Here is a 15,897-nt window from a genome sequence, read left to right as displayed (position 1 = left end):
TTGATGCCTCTGCGTAGTATATTAAGTTTGTAAGAGCGGGGAATGAGTATGATTATTGGAGAGGTACATTGATTATGCTTATTAAAGTATGAAATGCAGCTTAGTCTATAATAATGTTTATTATTATTAGATATCAAAGTAGTACCATTAATGAGAGATATACAGGAGGGAAAAGAGAAAAAGTTAGCTTATGAGAGGTTTTTACAAAGCAGAAGTGTTATAAGAAGAGCAGAGTATATGGAGAGTAAAAGAAAGGTGAAGAGAGTGGTGAGAGAGTGCAAAAGGAGAGCAGATGATAGTGGGAGAGGCACTGTCAAGAAATTTTAATGAAAATAAGAAAAAATTTTGGAGTGAGTTAAACAAGTTAAGAAAGCCTAGGGAAAGTATGGATTTGTCAGTTAACCCTTTGACTGTTTTGGACGTATATATACGTCTTACGAGCCAGTGTTTCGGACGTATATATACTCAATAATTCTAGCGGCTTCAAATCAAGCGGAAGAAAGCTGGTAGGCCCACATGTGAGAGAATGGGTCTGTGTGGTCAGTGTGCACCACATAAAAAGAATCCTGCAGCACACAGTGCGTAATGAGAAAAAAAAACTGATCGTTTTTTTTGGATTAAAACGCCGAAATTGAGGTGTATTTTCGTATAGTATTTATCGATGTATTTGCGTTTTCATGGTCTTAGGTGATAAAATGGAAAACATATTACAGAAATAGAGATGATTTTCATTACTTTGATGATGAAAACGACCTTGAAACTGAGCTCAAAGTAGCGGAAATGTTCGATTTTTACCAATGTTCAGGAGTAAACAAATCACACCACACGTCCAATACATGTCAACTGGGGAGTCTAATATTCTTTCACTAGTGCACTGATATTATTTATACCATTTTTACAATAATGCAGTAGTCTGCATAACAGTAAATTTTGTATTTTTTTTGTATGAATAAAAAATCAAAATAGAAAGCAATAATAATATAAGAGGGGCCTAGAGATGTGACTAATGAACAGAGGATATGTTATTTTAGTGCCAAGAATGTATACATTGTTTATTCTGGACCCTATTTTGAAATTCGCATCTTTTTTTAGTTTGCGTGAAATTGGCCAAATTGCCAATTTCTGACCACCATATTGGGTAGTCCAAATTAGTAAATGGGAGGTTTCTTGTACTCAGCTGATAGATAAAATGGAGTTCTAAAGAAATAGCTATGAGTTTGGTCAACTGGAACAACTGAATTGGCTGAAAATAGGGCTCAAAGTCGGCGAAATCGCCGATACACATGTCGCTGAGACCGCTAACTTCACGGGAGCATAATTCCATAAGTTTTCTACCAAATTTCGAACTTTTGGTGTCGCTACCATCGGGAAAAGATTCTCTATCATTTCATAAGATTTTTTTTTTTTTTTTTTTTTTTTTTCCAAAAATTTAGCGACATAGAATGACAGTTTCAGAAAGGGGCCTGAAACAGTCAAAGGGTTAAAAACAGAGTAGGGGAGTTAGTAGATGGGGAGAGGGAGATATTAGGTAGATGGCGAGAATATTTTGAGGAACTTTTAAATGTTGAGGAAGAAAGGGAGGCGGTAATTTCATGCACTGGTCAGGGAGGTATACCATCTTTTAGGAGTGAAGAAGAGCAGAATGTAAGTGTGGGGGAGGTACGCGAGGCATTACGTAGAATGAAAGGGGGTAAAGCAGCTGGAACTGATGGGATCATGACAGAAATGTTAAAAGCAGGGGATGATGTAGTGTTGGAGTGGTTGGTACTTTTGTTTAATAAATGTATGAAAGAGGGGAAGGTACCTAGGGATTGGCAGAGAGCATGTATAGTCCCTTTATATAAAGGGAAAGGGGACAAAAGAGATTGTAAAAATTATAGAGGAATAAGTTTATTGAGTATACCAGGAAAAGTGTACGGTAGGGTTATAATTGAAAGAATTAGAGGTAGGACAGAATGTAGGATTGCGGATGAGCAAGGAGGTTTCAGAGTGGGTAGGGGATGTGTAGATCAAGTGTTTACATTGAAGCATATATGTGAACAGTATTTAGATAAAGGTAGGGAAGTTTATATTGTATTTATGGATTTAGAAAAGGCATATGATAAAGTGGATAGGGGAGCAATGTGGCAGATGTTGCAAGTATATGGAATAGGTGGTAAGTTACTAAATGCTGTAAAGAGTTTTTATGAGGATAGTGAGGCTCAGGTTAGGGTGTGTAGAAGAGAGGGAAACTACTTCCCGGTAAAAGTAGGTCTTAGACAGGGATGTGTAATGTCACCATGGCTGTTTAATATATTTTAGATGGGGTTGTAAAAGAAGTACAGGTCTCCCTCAACATTCGCGAGGGTTAGGGGATCAAGAGCCTCGCGAATGTTGAAAAACCGTGAATGTTTGGTGCCCCAATATATTGTAGGGAAATAAAATACAGTACTGCTTCCTTAACTTGTTGAACCGTGAACAACCATAAAATACATGAAAACGTCATAAACTGTACTAAAAATATACATGTTATGCTTTAATAACATGTATGTTATTAAATACCACAGACTCCGCCATTGCATCCACCAATGCCTCCACCACTTCCTCAACCACTGCGAGTCCCTACTACCCTCCCTCCGACCCCCGCAACTGGCAGCCAGCCCTCCTACCACTCAGTGTGGTGAGTGTTTTGTTTGTTCATTATTTGCTATTAAACTACAGTATAAATAATGCAAACCCATTCATGACTGCATATTGGAATGGCTATTCGGACAGGTATTGGACGGTGACATCATGTGTTTACTCTTGAACACAGCAAAGAATCAAGCATTTCTGCTACTGCTAATAATAACAGTAGTAATAATAATAATAATAATAATACAATATAATTGAAGAAGGAAATTGTACAAAAATACGAGGGAGTGGTTGACACATCGTCAGTGTGGCTTTGTTTATGTTGGAGTGAGCATTAGTCTCCGTGCTCTTCCAAACATTTCACAATAATTCAGCGGTTGAGGCAGAGGTATTTAATAACATATATGTTATAAATAATAATAGTACATATTATTAATAACATGTACAGTGGACCCCCGGTTAACGATTTTAATCCGTGCAAGAGGGCTCATCGTTATGCGAAATAATCGTTATGCGAATGAATTTTCCCCATAAGAAATAATGGAAATAAAATTAATCCGTGCAAGACGCCCAAAAGTATGAAAAAAAATTTTTTTTACCACATGAAATGTTAATTTTAATACACACAAACTGAAAAAGGCATGCACAATTACATGACACTTACTTTTATTGAAGATCTGGTGATGATTGATGGGATGGGAGGAGGGGAGAGCATTATCTTCTTACTGTTTAGAAGGGGAATCCCCTTCCATTAGGACTTGAGGTAGCAAGTCCTTTTCTGGGGTTACTTCCCTTCTTCTTTTAATGCCACTAGGACCAGCTTCAGAGTCACTGGACCTCTGTCGCACAACAAATCTGTCCATAGAGCTCTGTACCTCCCGTTTCTTCAAGACTTTCCTAAAATGGGCCATAACATTGTCATTGAAATAGTCACAAGCACGGCTTGCAACAGCTGTGTCAGGGTGATTTTCATCTATAAAGGTTTGCAGTTCAAACCACTCTGCACACATTTCCTTAATCTTTGAAGTAGGCACAATGGATTCCACAACTGGCATAGGCTTCTCAGGGTTAGCCCCAAACCCTTCAAAATCTTTCTTAATTTCCATACTAATTCTCACCCTTTTTACCACAGGGTTGGCACTAGAAGCTTTCTTGGGGCCCATGGTCACATATTTTCCAGAAACACCACCGAAAACACTGTAATAATACGAAATATTCCGAGTGTATGCTTGGATGTTACCGCGGAGGCTGGCTGGTAAACAATGGGACGGCCGGCACATGTGAGGGCACATTGGACGCGTCTCGGAAGAAAATCGGTAAGCGGGTTTTTAATCGGTATGCGGGGCAAAAATTTTGCGATAAAAGTAATCGTTATGCGGAAAAATCGCTATGTGAGGCCATCGTTATGCGGGGGTCCACTGTATTATTATTAACATGTATGTTATTAAATACCACTGCCTCAACAGCTGCCTCAACAGCTGCCTCAATCGCTGCCTCAACAGCTGCCTCAATCGCTGCCTCAACAGCTGCCTCAACCACTGCCTCGATTGCTTCCTCAACAGCTGCCTCACCCACTGCCTCAACAGCTGCCTCAACCACTGCCTCAATTGCTGCCTCAACAGCTGCCTCACCCACTGCCTCAATCGCTGCCTCAACAGCTGCCTCAACCACTGCCTCAATCGCTGCCTCAACAGCTGCCTCACCCACTGCCTCAATCGCTGCCTCAACAGCTGCTTCACCCACTGCCTCAACAGCTGCCTCAACCACTGCCTCAATTGCTGCCTCAACAGCTGCCTCAACCACTGCCTCAATCGCTGCCTCAACAGCAGCCTCACCCACTGCCTCAATCGATGCCTCAACCACCGCCTCAATCGCTGCCTCAACAGCTGCCTCACCCACTGCCTCAATCGCTGCCTCAACCACTGCCTCAATCGCTGCCTCAACAGCAGCCTCAACAGCTGCCTCACCCACTGCCTCAATCGCTGCCTCAACCACTGCCTCAACAGCTGCCTCAACAGCTGCCTCAACAGCTGCCTCAACAGCTGCCTCAACAGCTGCCTCAACCACTGCCTCTACCACTGCCTCTACCACTCCAGTCGCACTCAATCTACAAGCACCAAACAATGAATTATTGTGAAATGTTTGGAAGAGCACGGAGACTAATACTCACTCCAGCATAAAGAAAGCCACACTGACGATGTGTCAACCACTCCCTCGTATTTTTGTACAACTTCCTTCAATTATTTCGTATTTATTATTATTATTATTAATATTATTATTACTATTGTTATTATTAGCAGTAGCAGAAATGTTTGATTCTTTGCTGTGTTCAAGAGTAAACACATGATGTCACCGTCTAATACCTGTCCGAATAGCCATTCCAATATGTAGTCATGAATGGGTTTACATTATTTATACTGTAGTTTAATAGCAAATAATGAACAAACAAAACACTCGCCACACTGAGTGGTGGGAGGGCTGGCTGCTAGTTGCGGGGGTCGGTGGGAGGGTAGTAGGGACTCGCAGGTGGCGGGAAACTTGAATATGATTTGGCGGCTGGGAATTTGGCGGTTGGGAATTCGCGAATGTGTGAAGCCCGCGAAAGCTGAAAACGTGAATGTTGAGGGAGACCTGTAAATGCTAGGGTGTTCGGGAGAGGGATGGGATTAAATTATGGGGAATCAAATTCAAAATGGGAATTAACAGTTACTTTTTGCTGATGATACTGTGCTTATGGGAGATTCTAAAGAAAAATTGCAAAGGTTAGTGGATGAGTTTGAGAATGTGTGTAAAGGTAGAAAGTTGAAAGTGAACATAGAAAAGAGTAAGGTGATGAGGGTATCAAATGATTTAGATAAAGAAAAATTGGATATCAAATTGGGGAGGAGGAGTATGGAAGAAGTGAATGTTTGCAGATACTTGGGAGTTGACGTGTCGGCGGATGGATTTATGAAGGATGAGGTTAATCATAGAATTGATGAGGGAAAAAAGGTGAGTGGTGCATTGAGGTATATGTGGAGTCAAAAAAATGTTATCTATGGAGGCAAAGAAGGGAATGTATGAAAGTATAGTAGTACCAACACTCTTATATGGGTGTGAAGCTTGGGTGGTAAATGCAGCAGCGAGGAGACGGTTGGGGGCAGTGGAGATGTCCTGTCTAAGGGCAATGTGTGGTGTAAATATTATGCAGAAAATTCGGAGTGTCGAAATTAGGAAAAGGTGTGGAGTTAATAAAAGTATTAGTCAGAGGGCAGAAGAGGGGTTGCTGAGGTGGTTTGGTCATTTAGAGAGAATGGATCAAAATAGAATGACATGGAAAGCATATAAATCTATAGGGGAAGGAAGGCGAGGTAGGGGTCGTCCTCGAAAGGGTTGGAGAGAGGGGGTAAAGGAGGTTTTGTGGGCAAGGGGCTTGGACTTCCAGCAAGCGTGCGTGAGCGTGTTAGATAGGAGTGAATGGAGACGAATGGTACTTGGGACCTGATGATCTGTTGGAGTGTGAGCAGGGTAATATTTAGTGAAGGGATTCAAGGAAACCGGTTATTTTCATATAGTCGGACTTGAGTCCTGGAAATGGGAAGTACAATGCCTGCACTTTAAAGGAGGGGTTTGGGATATTGGCAGTTTGGAGGGATATGTTGTGTATCTTTATATGTATATGCTTCTAAACTGTTGTATTCTGAGCACCTCTGCAAAAACAGTGATTATGTGTGAGTGTGGTGAAAGTGTTGAATGATGATGAAAGCATTTTCTTTTTGGGGATTTTCTTTCTTTTTTGGGTCACCCTGCCTCGGTGGGAGATGGCCGACTTGTTGAAAAAAAAAAAAAAATACAGGAGGGTCCTGCTTTGCGGCGCTTCACTAATACGAACATTTCAAATTATTATTATTCTTTCAACAAACCGGCTGTATCCCACCAAAGCAGGGTGGCCCAAAAAGAAAAACAAAAGTTTCTCTTTTTAACTTTAGCAATGTATACAGGAGAAGGGGTTACTAGCCCTTTGTTCCTGGCATTTTAGTCGCCTCTTACGACATGCATTGCTTACGGAGGAAGAATTCTGTTCCACTTCCCCATGGAGATAAGAGGAAATAAACAATAACAAGAACTAGTACGAAAATAGAAGAAAACCCAGAGGGGTATGTATATATTTACTTGTTAATACATGTGTTGTGTGACCTAAGTGTAAGTAAAAGTAGCAAGATGTACCTGAAATCTTGTATGTTTATGATACAGAAAAAAAGACACCAGCAATCCTACCATCATGTAAAACAATTACACACTTTCATTTTACACTCGCTTGGCAGGACAGTAGTACCTCCCTGGTCGGTTGCTGTCTACCAACCTACTACCACATTTCAAATTATACCCAAAAATTTGTATATGTGACTCATGATTCGCTATTACAGCATCCATATGCCACTCTGTTCATTTACATCCTCTGTGAGTTCCGCATCTCTCTTGATTCTGCCTGGAAACTTTCCAAAGTTTCATATTAAAGTTAATGCATATTTTATATATACTTTTCTTGTGTTATAATGACATTTAAGGGTAGCTGTAATAAAAAGAGAAGTCGTAAGGTTCTTACGTTAAGTGCAAAGTCAGAAATGATTAAACTCTGTGATCAAGGTATGTCTATGGCTGAGATAGTACTGATAATTGTACTTATGTGTACCTGTAACAATATAATCCTTATGGGTTTAGTGCTTCATTATGACTATAATAATAATAACGTACTTAACTAACCTTACACACACTGCTGGCGTGCAGGTATATTAAAATCACTATTTAGCATCGTTACAAAATAGGAGTAGCTAGGCCGGGTGAGGGAGTAGCTAAGAGTGTCTCGCTAGTGTTGAAGATGCAGTAACATAAAAAGCATTATAATAATAATTATTGCTCTGTGGTGCTTTAAATGTTGTATATTAAATTATTATGTGTTGCTGTGAGTCAGGGTATGTTGCTGTGAGTCAGGGTATGTTGCTGTGAGCCAGGGTGTATTGCTGTACTGCATTAATCTGAAGATAATTTGTTTAGTCACTAGTCACTCCCAGTTGGACGTCCAGTACCTGTTCAGCTGCCAGATTAATATGCATTACTAGGTAACCACCCAAAACACTGTTTACAGAATTTGTGCGCTCTGCATTTCTCTGTATTCTGGCAATTTTTTACATTCATCTTACTTTCATATTTTTTTTAGGCCTAGCTTTATTGCATACTTAATATATGCTGACTGTATGACCCTTGTGGGTTTAGTATTTAGTTATGATTATAATAATAATATATGCTGAAGATAAATTTGAAGCTAGCGGAGACTGGTTTCAAATGTTTAGGGAAAGAAGCCACCTTAACAGCATCAAAGTGCAGGATGAAGGAGCTAGCACCAACACTATGTAGCTGCAGAAAATTATCAACATGAGCTAGCTGGGGTAATTGAATGTGGTGGATATACTAAGCAATGTGGTTGAAACTGTATTATTTTGGAAAAAGATGCTCTCTAAGACATTTATTGCTAAAGAAGAGAAGTCAGTGCCTGCCTTCAAAGCTATGAAAGAGAAACAAACAAACAAACAAATTTTATTTCTTTCCTCTGTATAAAAAATGTAGTTTTACATGTATTAAAATGTTGTTAAGCACAGATAATTAAGAGAGGCTGACATTCTTGCTAGAGGGCTAATGCTACTTGCCACTCACTATAAGCTAAAAATGAAAATATTTTAAGGGAAGTAATGGGTTTACTGTATATGCATTTTACTTTTTTATTGTTTTTTAGGCCTCCTACTGTTGTTCACATAATACAGTGGTCCCTCGCTTTTCGTAGTTCTCAGCAATCATAGATTTCGGAAATCATAGGGGTATTTTTGTATAATCATGGGCTCGCTTTTCATAGGTTGACTTGCGAGTTGTAGTTCGTCCAGGACGCCTACCCACAGCGTGAGCCAGGGCGGCAGCCAGTATGGCATTGTTTACCAGCGAGCGAAGGTCCCCTCACGTGCTCCAGCGAAATATTTCATAATATTCCATTTATTTCAGTGCTTGCAAGTACTAAATAAGCTACCATGGCTCCAAAGAAAGCTCCTAGTGCCAAGCCTGTGGTAAAGAAGGTGAGAAATACGATTGAATTTAAGAAAAACATCATTGAACAATATGAAAGTGGTACAAGTGTGGCCGAACTGGCCAGGATGTATAAGAAACCCTACACAACCTTATGTTCCATAGTGGCCAAGAAAAGGGAAATCAAGGATGCTGTTGTTGCAAAGGGAGTAACTATGCTGACAAAAATGAGATCACCAGTACTCGAAGAGGTTGAGAAGTTATTTCTGGTGTGGATAAATGAGAAACAATTAGCAGGAGATACTCTTATGACTTCGATTATTTGTGAAAAGGCTAGGCAGTTGCACAACGATCTGGTAAAGAAATTGCCTGAAAATAGTGATGATGTGAGTGAATTTAAGGCCAGCAAAGGTTGGTTTGAGAGATTTAAGAACCGTACTGGCATACACAGTGTGGTAAGGCATGGTGAGGCTGCTAGTTTGGACCACGAGGCGGCTGAAAAATATGTGCATGAATTCCAGGAGTACATATAGGCTGAAGGACTGAAACCTGAACAAGTGTTCAATTGTGACGAAACAGGCCTCTTTTGGAAGAAAATGCCAAAGAGGACATTCATTACACAGGAGGAAAAGGCAATGCCAGGACACAAGCCTATGAAAGACAGGCTGACGCTAATGTTCTGTGCTAATGCTAGTGGGGATTTCTAAGTGAAGCCATTACTAGTGTACCATTCTGAAAATCCTTGTGTGTTTAGGAAAAACAATGTTATGAAAAGTAAATTGTGTGTGTTTTGGAAATCTAATAGTAAGGCATGGGTCACGAGGGAAATTTTCGTTGAGTGGTTCAATGAAGTGTTTGGCTCTAGTGTGAAGAATTACCTCCTGGAAAAGAAATTGGATCTCAAGTGCCTGCTAGTAATGGACAATGCACCTGCTCATCCTCCAAACTTGGATGATCTAATTTTCGAGGAGTTTGGGTTCACCACAGTAAAGTTCTTGCCCCCGAATACCACTCCTCTCCTCCAGCCCATGGACAAGCAGGTCATTGCAAACTTTAAAAAACTCTATACCAAAGCAATGTTTCACAGGTGCTTGACTGTGATCACAGACACTCACTTGACCCTAAGGGAATTTTGGAGAGAACACTTCAGCATCCTCCATTGCATAACCCTTATAGGTATGGCTTGGGAGGGAGTGACTACCAGGACTTTGAACTCTGCCTGGAGAAAATTGTGGCCAGATTGTGTCGACAAGAGGGAATTTGAAGGGTTTGGGACTGACCCTAATGAGCCTATGTCTGTTGTAAAATCAATTGTGGCACTGGGGAGTTCCATGGGGTTGGATGTGAGTTTGGAGGATGTGGAAGAATTGGTGGAAGACCACAACGAAGAGCTCACCACTGAGGAGCTGCAAGAGCTTCAGCAGGAACAGCAACAGATTGCAGCTCAGAATCTTGCTGCAGAGGAGGAGGAAGTGAGATGGAAGATGGTGCCTTCTTCAGAAATTAAAGAGATTTTTGCTATGTGGGGTAAGATGGAAAGATTTATGGAGAAACATCACCCTGACAAGGTTGTTGCAAGCCATGTTGGCAACATGTACAGTGACAAAGTCTTAGCCCATTTTAGGGAAGTTTTAAAGAGACGCCAGAAACAGAGCTCTCTGGACAGTTATTTTGTGAGACAGGACTCCAGCGACTCTCAAGGTGGTCCTAGTGGCATTAAGAAACAGAGAAGAGAAGCAATCCCAAAAAAGCAATTGGTACCTGAGGTGTTGCTGGAAGGGAATTCCCCTTCCAAACTATAAACAATCCACTCTCTCTCCTCCTCCAGTCTCCCATACACTAAGAAGAATCTCCAATAAAGGCAAGTGTTATGCTAATGTTTCATTCATCATTTCCCATTGTATTGTTTATGTACTGCATGTATATTTCATGTAAAAAATTTTTTTTGTTTTAATACTTCTGGGTGTCAGGAACGGATTAATTGTATTTACATTATTTCTTATGGGGAAAATTGATTCGCAAATCGTAGATTTCGTTAATAGTAGCAGCTCCAGGAATGGATTAACTACGAAAAACGAGGGACCACTGTATATGACTATAAACATGTTATCAGGCATTTATATGCATTTAAAAGTGAGAAAAAAGGTGAAAAACTATGGCAATTTTTGCTTTACGGCAATAGCCTGGAATCTATCCCGCTGTATAATTGGGGCCCTCCTGTATTAAAGTTTTTTGTTTTTTCAAACAAGCCATATCCAACCTAGACATTAATATCATTTACTAACTGATCTTCCAATGGTGTGTTTTCTGAGCTCTTGATATTTTTACTTTCTATTCATAACAGTGAAATTGGACAGTATGTTGGAAAATTGATGGAACTAGCATGGCAAGAAAGAGAACAAAAGATGCAAGAACGACAAACACTTTGGGCACGGCTTGATCACACAGAAAAGGAACTCCACGATGTCACCACACAAATGAAAGAAAAGATATGCTCCATTGTTGAAGATGTTGAACGAAGAGTAAGTGTAACAAGGCTGTTTTTAGTAAATGTCAGTGTTATATAGTGAATTACTGTTTTATCATAATAAATACCATATTTAAAATTGGGAATATCATTTCTAATCATTTGTAGGCCACTTGACTTAATTTGAAGGAAATAATTTAAATGAAAAATGTGTGTGTGGAGGGGGACTCTTGACATGCTAAAAAATTGCTACACAGTGGAACCTCGGGTTACGAACGCCCCACCATGCGAATTTTTCTGGACATGAACCATCGTGCGGTCGACTGTTTGCTTCAGGATATGAAAGAAATTTCAGGATGCGAACTTCCCTCAAGGGAGGTTCCTTAAATAAATAAATAAATAAATAAAATATATATTTCTTTGCAAAGGTTACAGTGTGTGTTTACATATCATAATGTGATTGGAGCAAAGAAAGCCACTATCATGCCGAGGCATTTCAGGCAGAAATGCCTACTTAAGATTACTGTACTTAAGTCTAGACAGGTGAAAAGTGTACTAGTAGTGCTTACCATTGTTTTGCTTGTGGTGGTGCCAACTACTGGCAGCCTTTTGAAGTTTCTCCTTACTGTTGTTGTTATTATTATTATTTTTTTCTCTCTTCCTTTCTTTTTTAACAAGTCGGCCATCTCCCACCGAGGCAGGGTGACCCAAAAAGAAAGAAAATCCCCCAAACAAGAAAATACTTTCATCATCATTCAACACTTTCACCTCATTCACACATAATCACTGTTTTTGCAGAGGTGCCCAGAATACAACAGCTTAGAAGCATATACATATAAAGGTACACAACATATCCCTCCAAACTGTCAATAGCCCAAACCACTCCTTTAAAGTGCAGGCATTGTACTTCCCATTTCCAGGACTCAAGTCCGGCTGTATAAAAATAACCGGTTTCCCTGAATCCCTTCACTAAATATTACCCTGTTCACACTCCAACAGCTTGTCAGGTCCCAAATACCATTTATCTCCATTCACTCCTAGCTAACACACTCACACACGCTTGCTGGAAGTCCAAGCCCCTCGCCCACAAAACCTCCTTTACCCCCTTCCCCCAACCTTTTCGAGGACGACCCTTACCCCGTCTTCCTTTCCCTACAGATTTATATGCTCTCCATGTCATTCTACTTTGATCCATTCTCTCTAAATGACCAAACCACCTTAACAACCCCTCTTCAGCCCTCTGGCTAATACTTTTATTAACTTCACACCTTCTCCTAATTTCCACACTCCGAATTTTCTGCATAATATTTACACCACACATTGCCCTTAGACAGGACATCTCCACTGCCTCCAACCACCTCCTCGCTGCAGTGAGGAGTGTTGGTACTACTATACTTTCATACATTCCCTTCTTTGCCCCATAGATAACATTTTTTGTCTCCATATACACCTCAACCCACCACTTGCCTTTTTTCCTTCATCAATTCTATGATTAACCTCATCCTTCATAAATCCATCCACTGACACGTCAACTTCCAAATATCTGAAAACATTCACTTCTTCCATACTACTCCTCCCCAATTTGATATCCAATTTTTCTTTATCTAAATCATTTGATACCCTCATCACCTTACTCTTTTCTATGTTCAATGTCAACTTTCTACCTTTACACACACTCCCAAACTATTATACTGTTATATTGTATTATTATTATTATAATAATAAATATTATTATTATTATAATAAATATGAATGTGTAAATTCAAGAATTATGTGGATTAAAGTAAAGGTTGGATGCGAAAAGTGGGTCATAATAAGCGTGTATGCACCTGGAGAAGAGAGGAATGTAGAGGAGAGAGAGAGAGATTTTGGGAGATGTTAAGGGAATGTATAGGAGCCTTTGAACCAAGTGAGAGAGTAATTGTGGTAGGGGATCTGAATGCTAAAGTAGGAGAAACTTTTAGAGAGGGTGTGGTAGGTAAGTTTGGGGTGCCAGGTGTAAATGATAATGGGAGCCCTTTGATTGAACTTTGTATAGAAAGGGGTTTAGTTATAGGTAATACATATTTTAAGAAAAAGAGGATAAATAAGTATACAAGATATGATGTAGGGCGAAATGACAGTAGTTTGTTGGATTATGTATTGGTAGATAAAAGACTGTTGAGTAGACTTCAGGATGTACATGTTTATAGAGGGGCCACAGATATATCAGATCACTTTCTAGTTGTAGCTACACTGAGAGTAAAAGGTAGATGGGATACAAGGAGAATAGAAGCATCAGGGAAGAGAGGTGAAGGTTTATAAACTAAAAGAGGAGGCAGTTAGGGTAAGATATAAACAGCTATTGGAGGATAGATGGGTTAATGAGAGCATAGGCAATGGGGTCGAAGAGGTATGGGGTAGGTTTAAAAATGTAGCGTTAGAGTGTTCAGCAGAAGTATGTGGTTACAGAAAAGTGGGTGCGGGAGGGAAGAGAAGCGATTGGTGGAATGATGATGTAAAGAGAGTAGTAAGGGAGAAAAAGTTAGCATCTGAGAAGTTTTTACAAAGTAGAAGGGATGCAAGGAGGGAAGAGTATATGGAGAAAAAGAGAGAGGTTAAGAGAGTGGTGAAGCAATGTAAAAAGAGAGCAAATGAGAGAGTGGGTGAGATGTTATCAACAAATTTTGTTGAAAATAAGAAAAAGTTTTGGAGTGAGAGTAACAAGTTAAGGAAGCCTAGAGAACAAATGGATTTGTCAGTTAAAAATAGGAAAGGAGAGTTATTAAATGGAGAGTTAGAGGTATTGGGAAGATGGAGTGAATATTTTGAGGAATTGTTAAATGTTGATGAAGATAGGGAAGCTGTGATTTCGTGTATAGGGCAAGGAGGAATAACATCTTGTAGGAGTGAGGAAGAGCCAGTTGTGAGTGTGGGGGGAGTTCGTGAGGCAGTAGGTAAAATGAAAGGGGGTAAGGCAGCCGGGATTGATGGGATAAAGATAGAAATGTTAAAAGCAGGTGGGGATATAGTTTTGGAGTGGTTGGTGCAATTATTTAATAAATGTATGGAAGAGGGTAAGGTACCTAGGGATTGGCAGAGAGCATGCATAGTTCCTTTGTATAAAGGCAAAGGGGACAAAAGAGAGTGCAAAAATTATAGGGGGATAAGTCAGTTGAGTATACCTGGTAAAGTGTATGGTAGAGTTATTATTGAAAGAATTAAGAGTAAGACGGAGAATAGGATAGCAGATGAACAAGGAGGCTTTAGGAAAGGTAGGGGGTGTGTGGACCAGGTATTTACAGTGAAACATATAAGTGAACAGTATTTATGTAAGGCTAAAGAGGTCTTTGTGGCATTTATGGATTTGGAAAAGGCGTATGACAGGGTGGATAGGGGGGGCAATGTGGCAGATGTTGCAGGTGTATCATGTAGGAGGTAGGTTACTGAAAGCAGTGAAGAGTTTTTACGAGGATAGTGAGGCTCAAGTTAGAGTATGTAGGAAAGAGGGAAGTTATTTCCCAGTAAAAGTAGGCCTTAGACAAGGATGTGTGATGTCACCATGGTTGTTTAATGTATATATAGATGGGGTTGTAAGAGAAGTAAATGCGAGGGTCTTGGCAAGAGGCGTGGAGTTAAAAGATAAAGAATCACACATAAAGTGGGAGTTGTCACAGTTGCTCTTTGCTGATGACACTGTGCTCTTGGGAGATTCTGAAGAGAAGTTGCAGAGATTGGTGGATGAATTTGGTAGGGTGTGCAAAAGAAGAAAATTAAAAGTGAATACAGGAAAGAGTAAGGTTATGAGGATAACAAAAATATTAGGTGATGAAAGATTGGATATCAGATTGGAGGGAGAGAGTATGGAGGAGGTGAATGTATTCAGATATTTGGGAGTGGACGTGTCAGCGGATGGGTCTATGAAAGATGAGGTGAATCATAGAATTGATGAGGGGAAAAGGGTGAGTGGTGCACTTTGGAGTCTGTGGAGACAAAGAACTTTGTCCTTGGAGGCAAAGAGGGGAATGTATGAGAGTATAGTTTTACCAACGCTCTTATATGGGTGCGAAGCATGGGTGATGAATGTTGCAGCGAGGAGAAGGCTGGAGGCAGTGGAGATGTCATGTCTGAGGGCAATGTGTGGTGTGAATATAATGCAGAGAATTCGTAGTTTGGAAGTTAGGAGGAGGTGCGGGATTACCAAAACTGTTGTCCAGAGGGCTGAGGAAGGGTTGTTGAGGTGGTTCGGACATGTAGAGAGAATGGAGCGAAACAGAGTGACTTCAAGAGTGTATCAGTCTGTAGTGGAAGGAAGGCGGGGTAGGGGTTGGCCTATGAAAGGTTGGAGGGAGGGGGTAAAGAAGGTTTTGTGTGCGAGGGGCTTGGACTTCCAGCAGGCATGCGTGAGCGTGTTTCACAGGAGTGAATGGTGACAAATGGTTTTTAATACTTGACGTGCTGTTGGAGTGTGAGCAAAGAAACATTTATGAAGGGATTCAGGGAAACCGGCAGGCCGGACTTGAGTCCTGGAGATGGGAAGTACAGTGCCTGCACTCTGAAGGAGGGGTGTTAATGTTGCAGTTTAAAAACTGTAGTGCAAAGCACCCTTCTGGCAAGACAGTGATGGAGTGAATGATGGTGAAAGTTTTTCTTTTTCGGGCCACCCTGCCTTGGTGGGAATCGGCCAGTGTGATGATGATAAATTATTATTATTATTATTATTAGTAGTAGTAGTAGTTGTATGTTTGTATGTGGTGAGGGGCTCTTGATCTAGGGAATTGGATCTG

At 40.4% G+C, this 15,897-nt stretch overlaps 1 protein-coding gene across 4 annotated transcripts in view; it reads left to right on the top strand.

The window, feature by feature from the left end:
* Positions 1-15,897, top strand: part of Marf (Mitochondrial assembly regulatory factor) — an 82,680-nt gene that overhangs the window by 47,201 nt on the left and 19,582 nt on the right. For all 4 annotated transcript variants that reach the window (XM_053781845.2, XM_053781843.2, XM_053781844.2 and 1 more), the window contains one exon: positions 11,009-11,186. In XM_053781845.2, coding sequence (XP_053637820.1) covers positions 11,009-11,186 — 178 coding nt within the window. The remainder of the gene's footprint in view (positions 1-11,008; positions 11,187-15,897) is intronic.

This window comes from Cherax quadricarinatus, chromosome 30, assembly GCF_038502225.1.
Source record: "Cherax quadricarinatus isolate ZL_2023a chromosome 30, ASM3850222v1, whole genome shotgun sequence".
Classification (NCBI taxonomy): Eukaryota; Metazoa; Arthropoda; class Malacostraca; order Decapoda; family Parastacidae; genus Cherax; species Cherax quadricarinatus.
The sequence above is the reverse complement of the archived record's forward strand: the minus strand, read 5'-3'. Positions and strand labels throughout refer to the sequence as shown.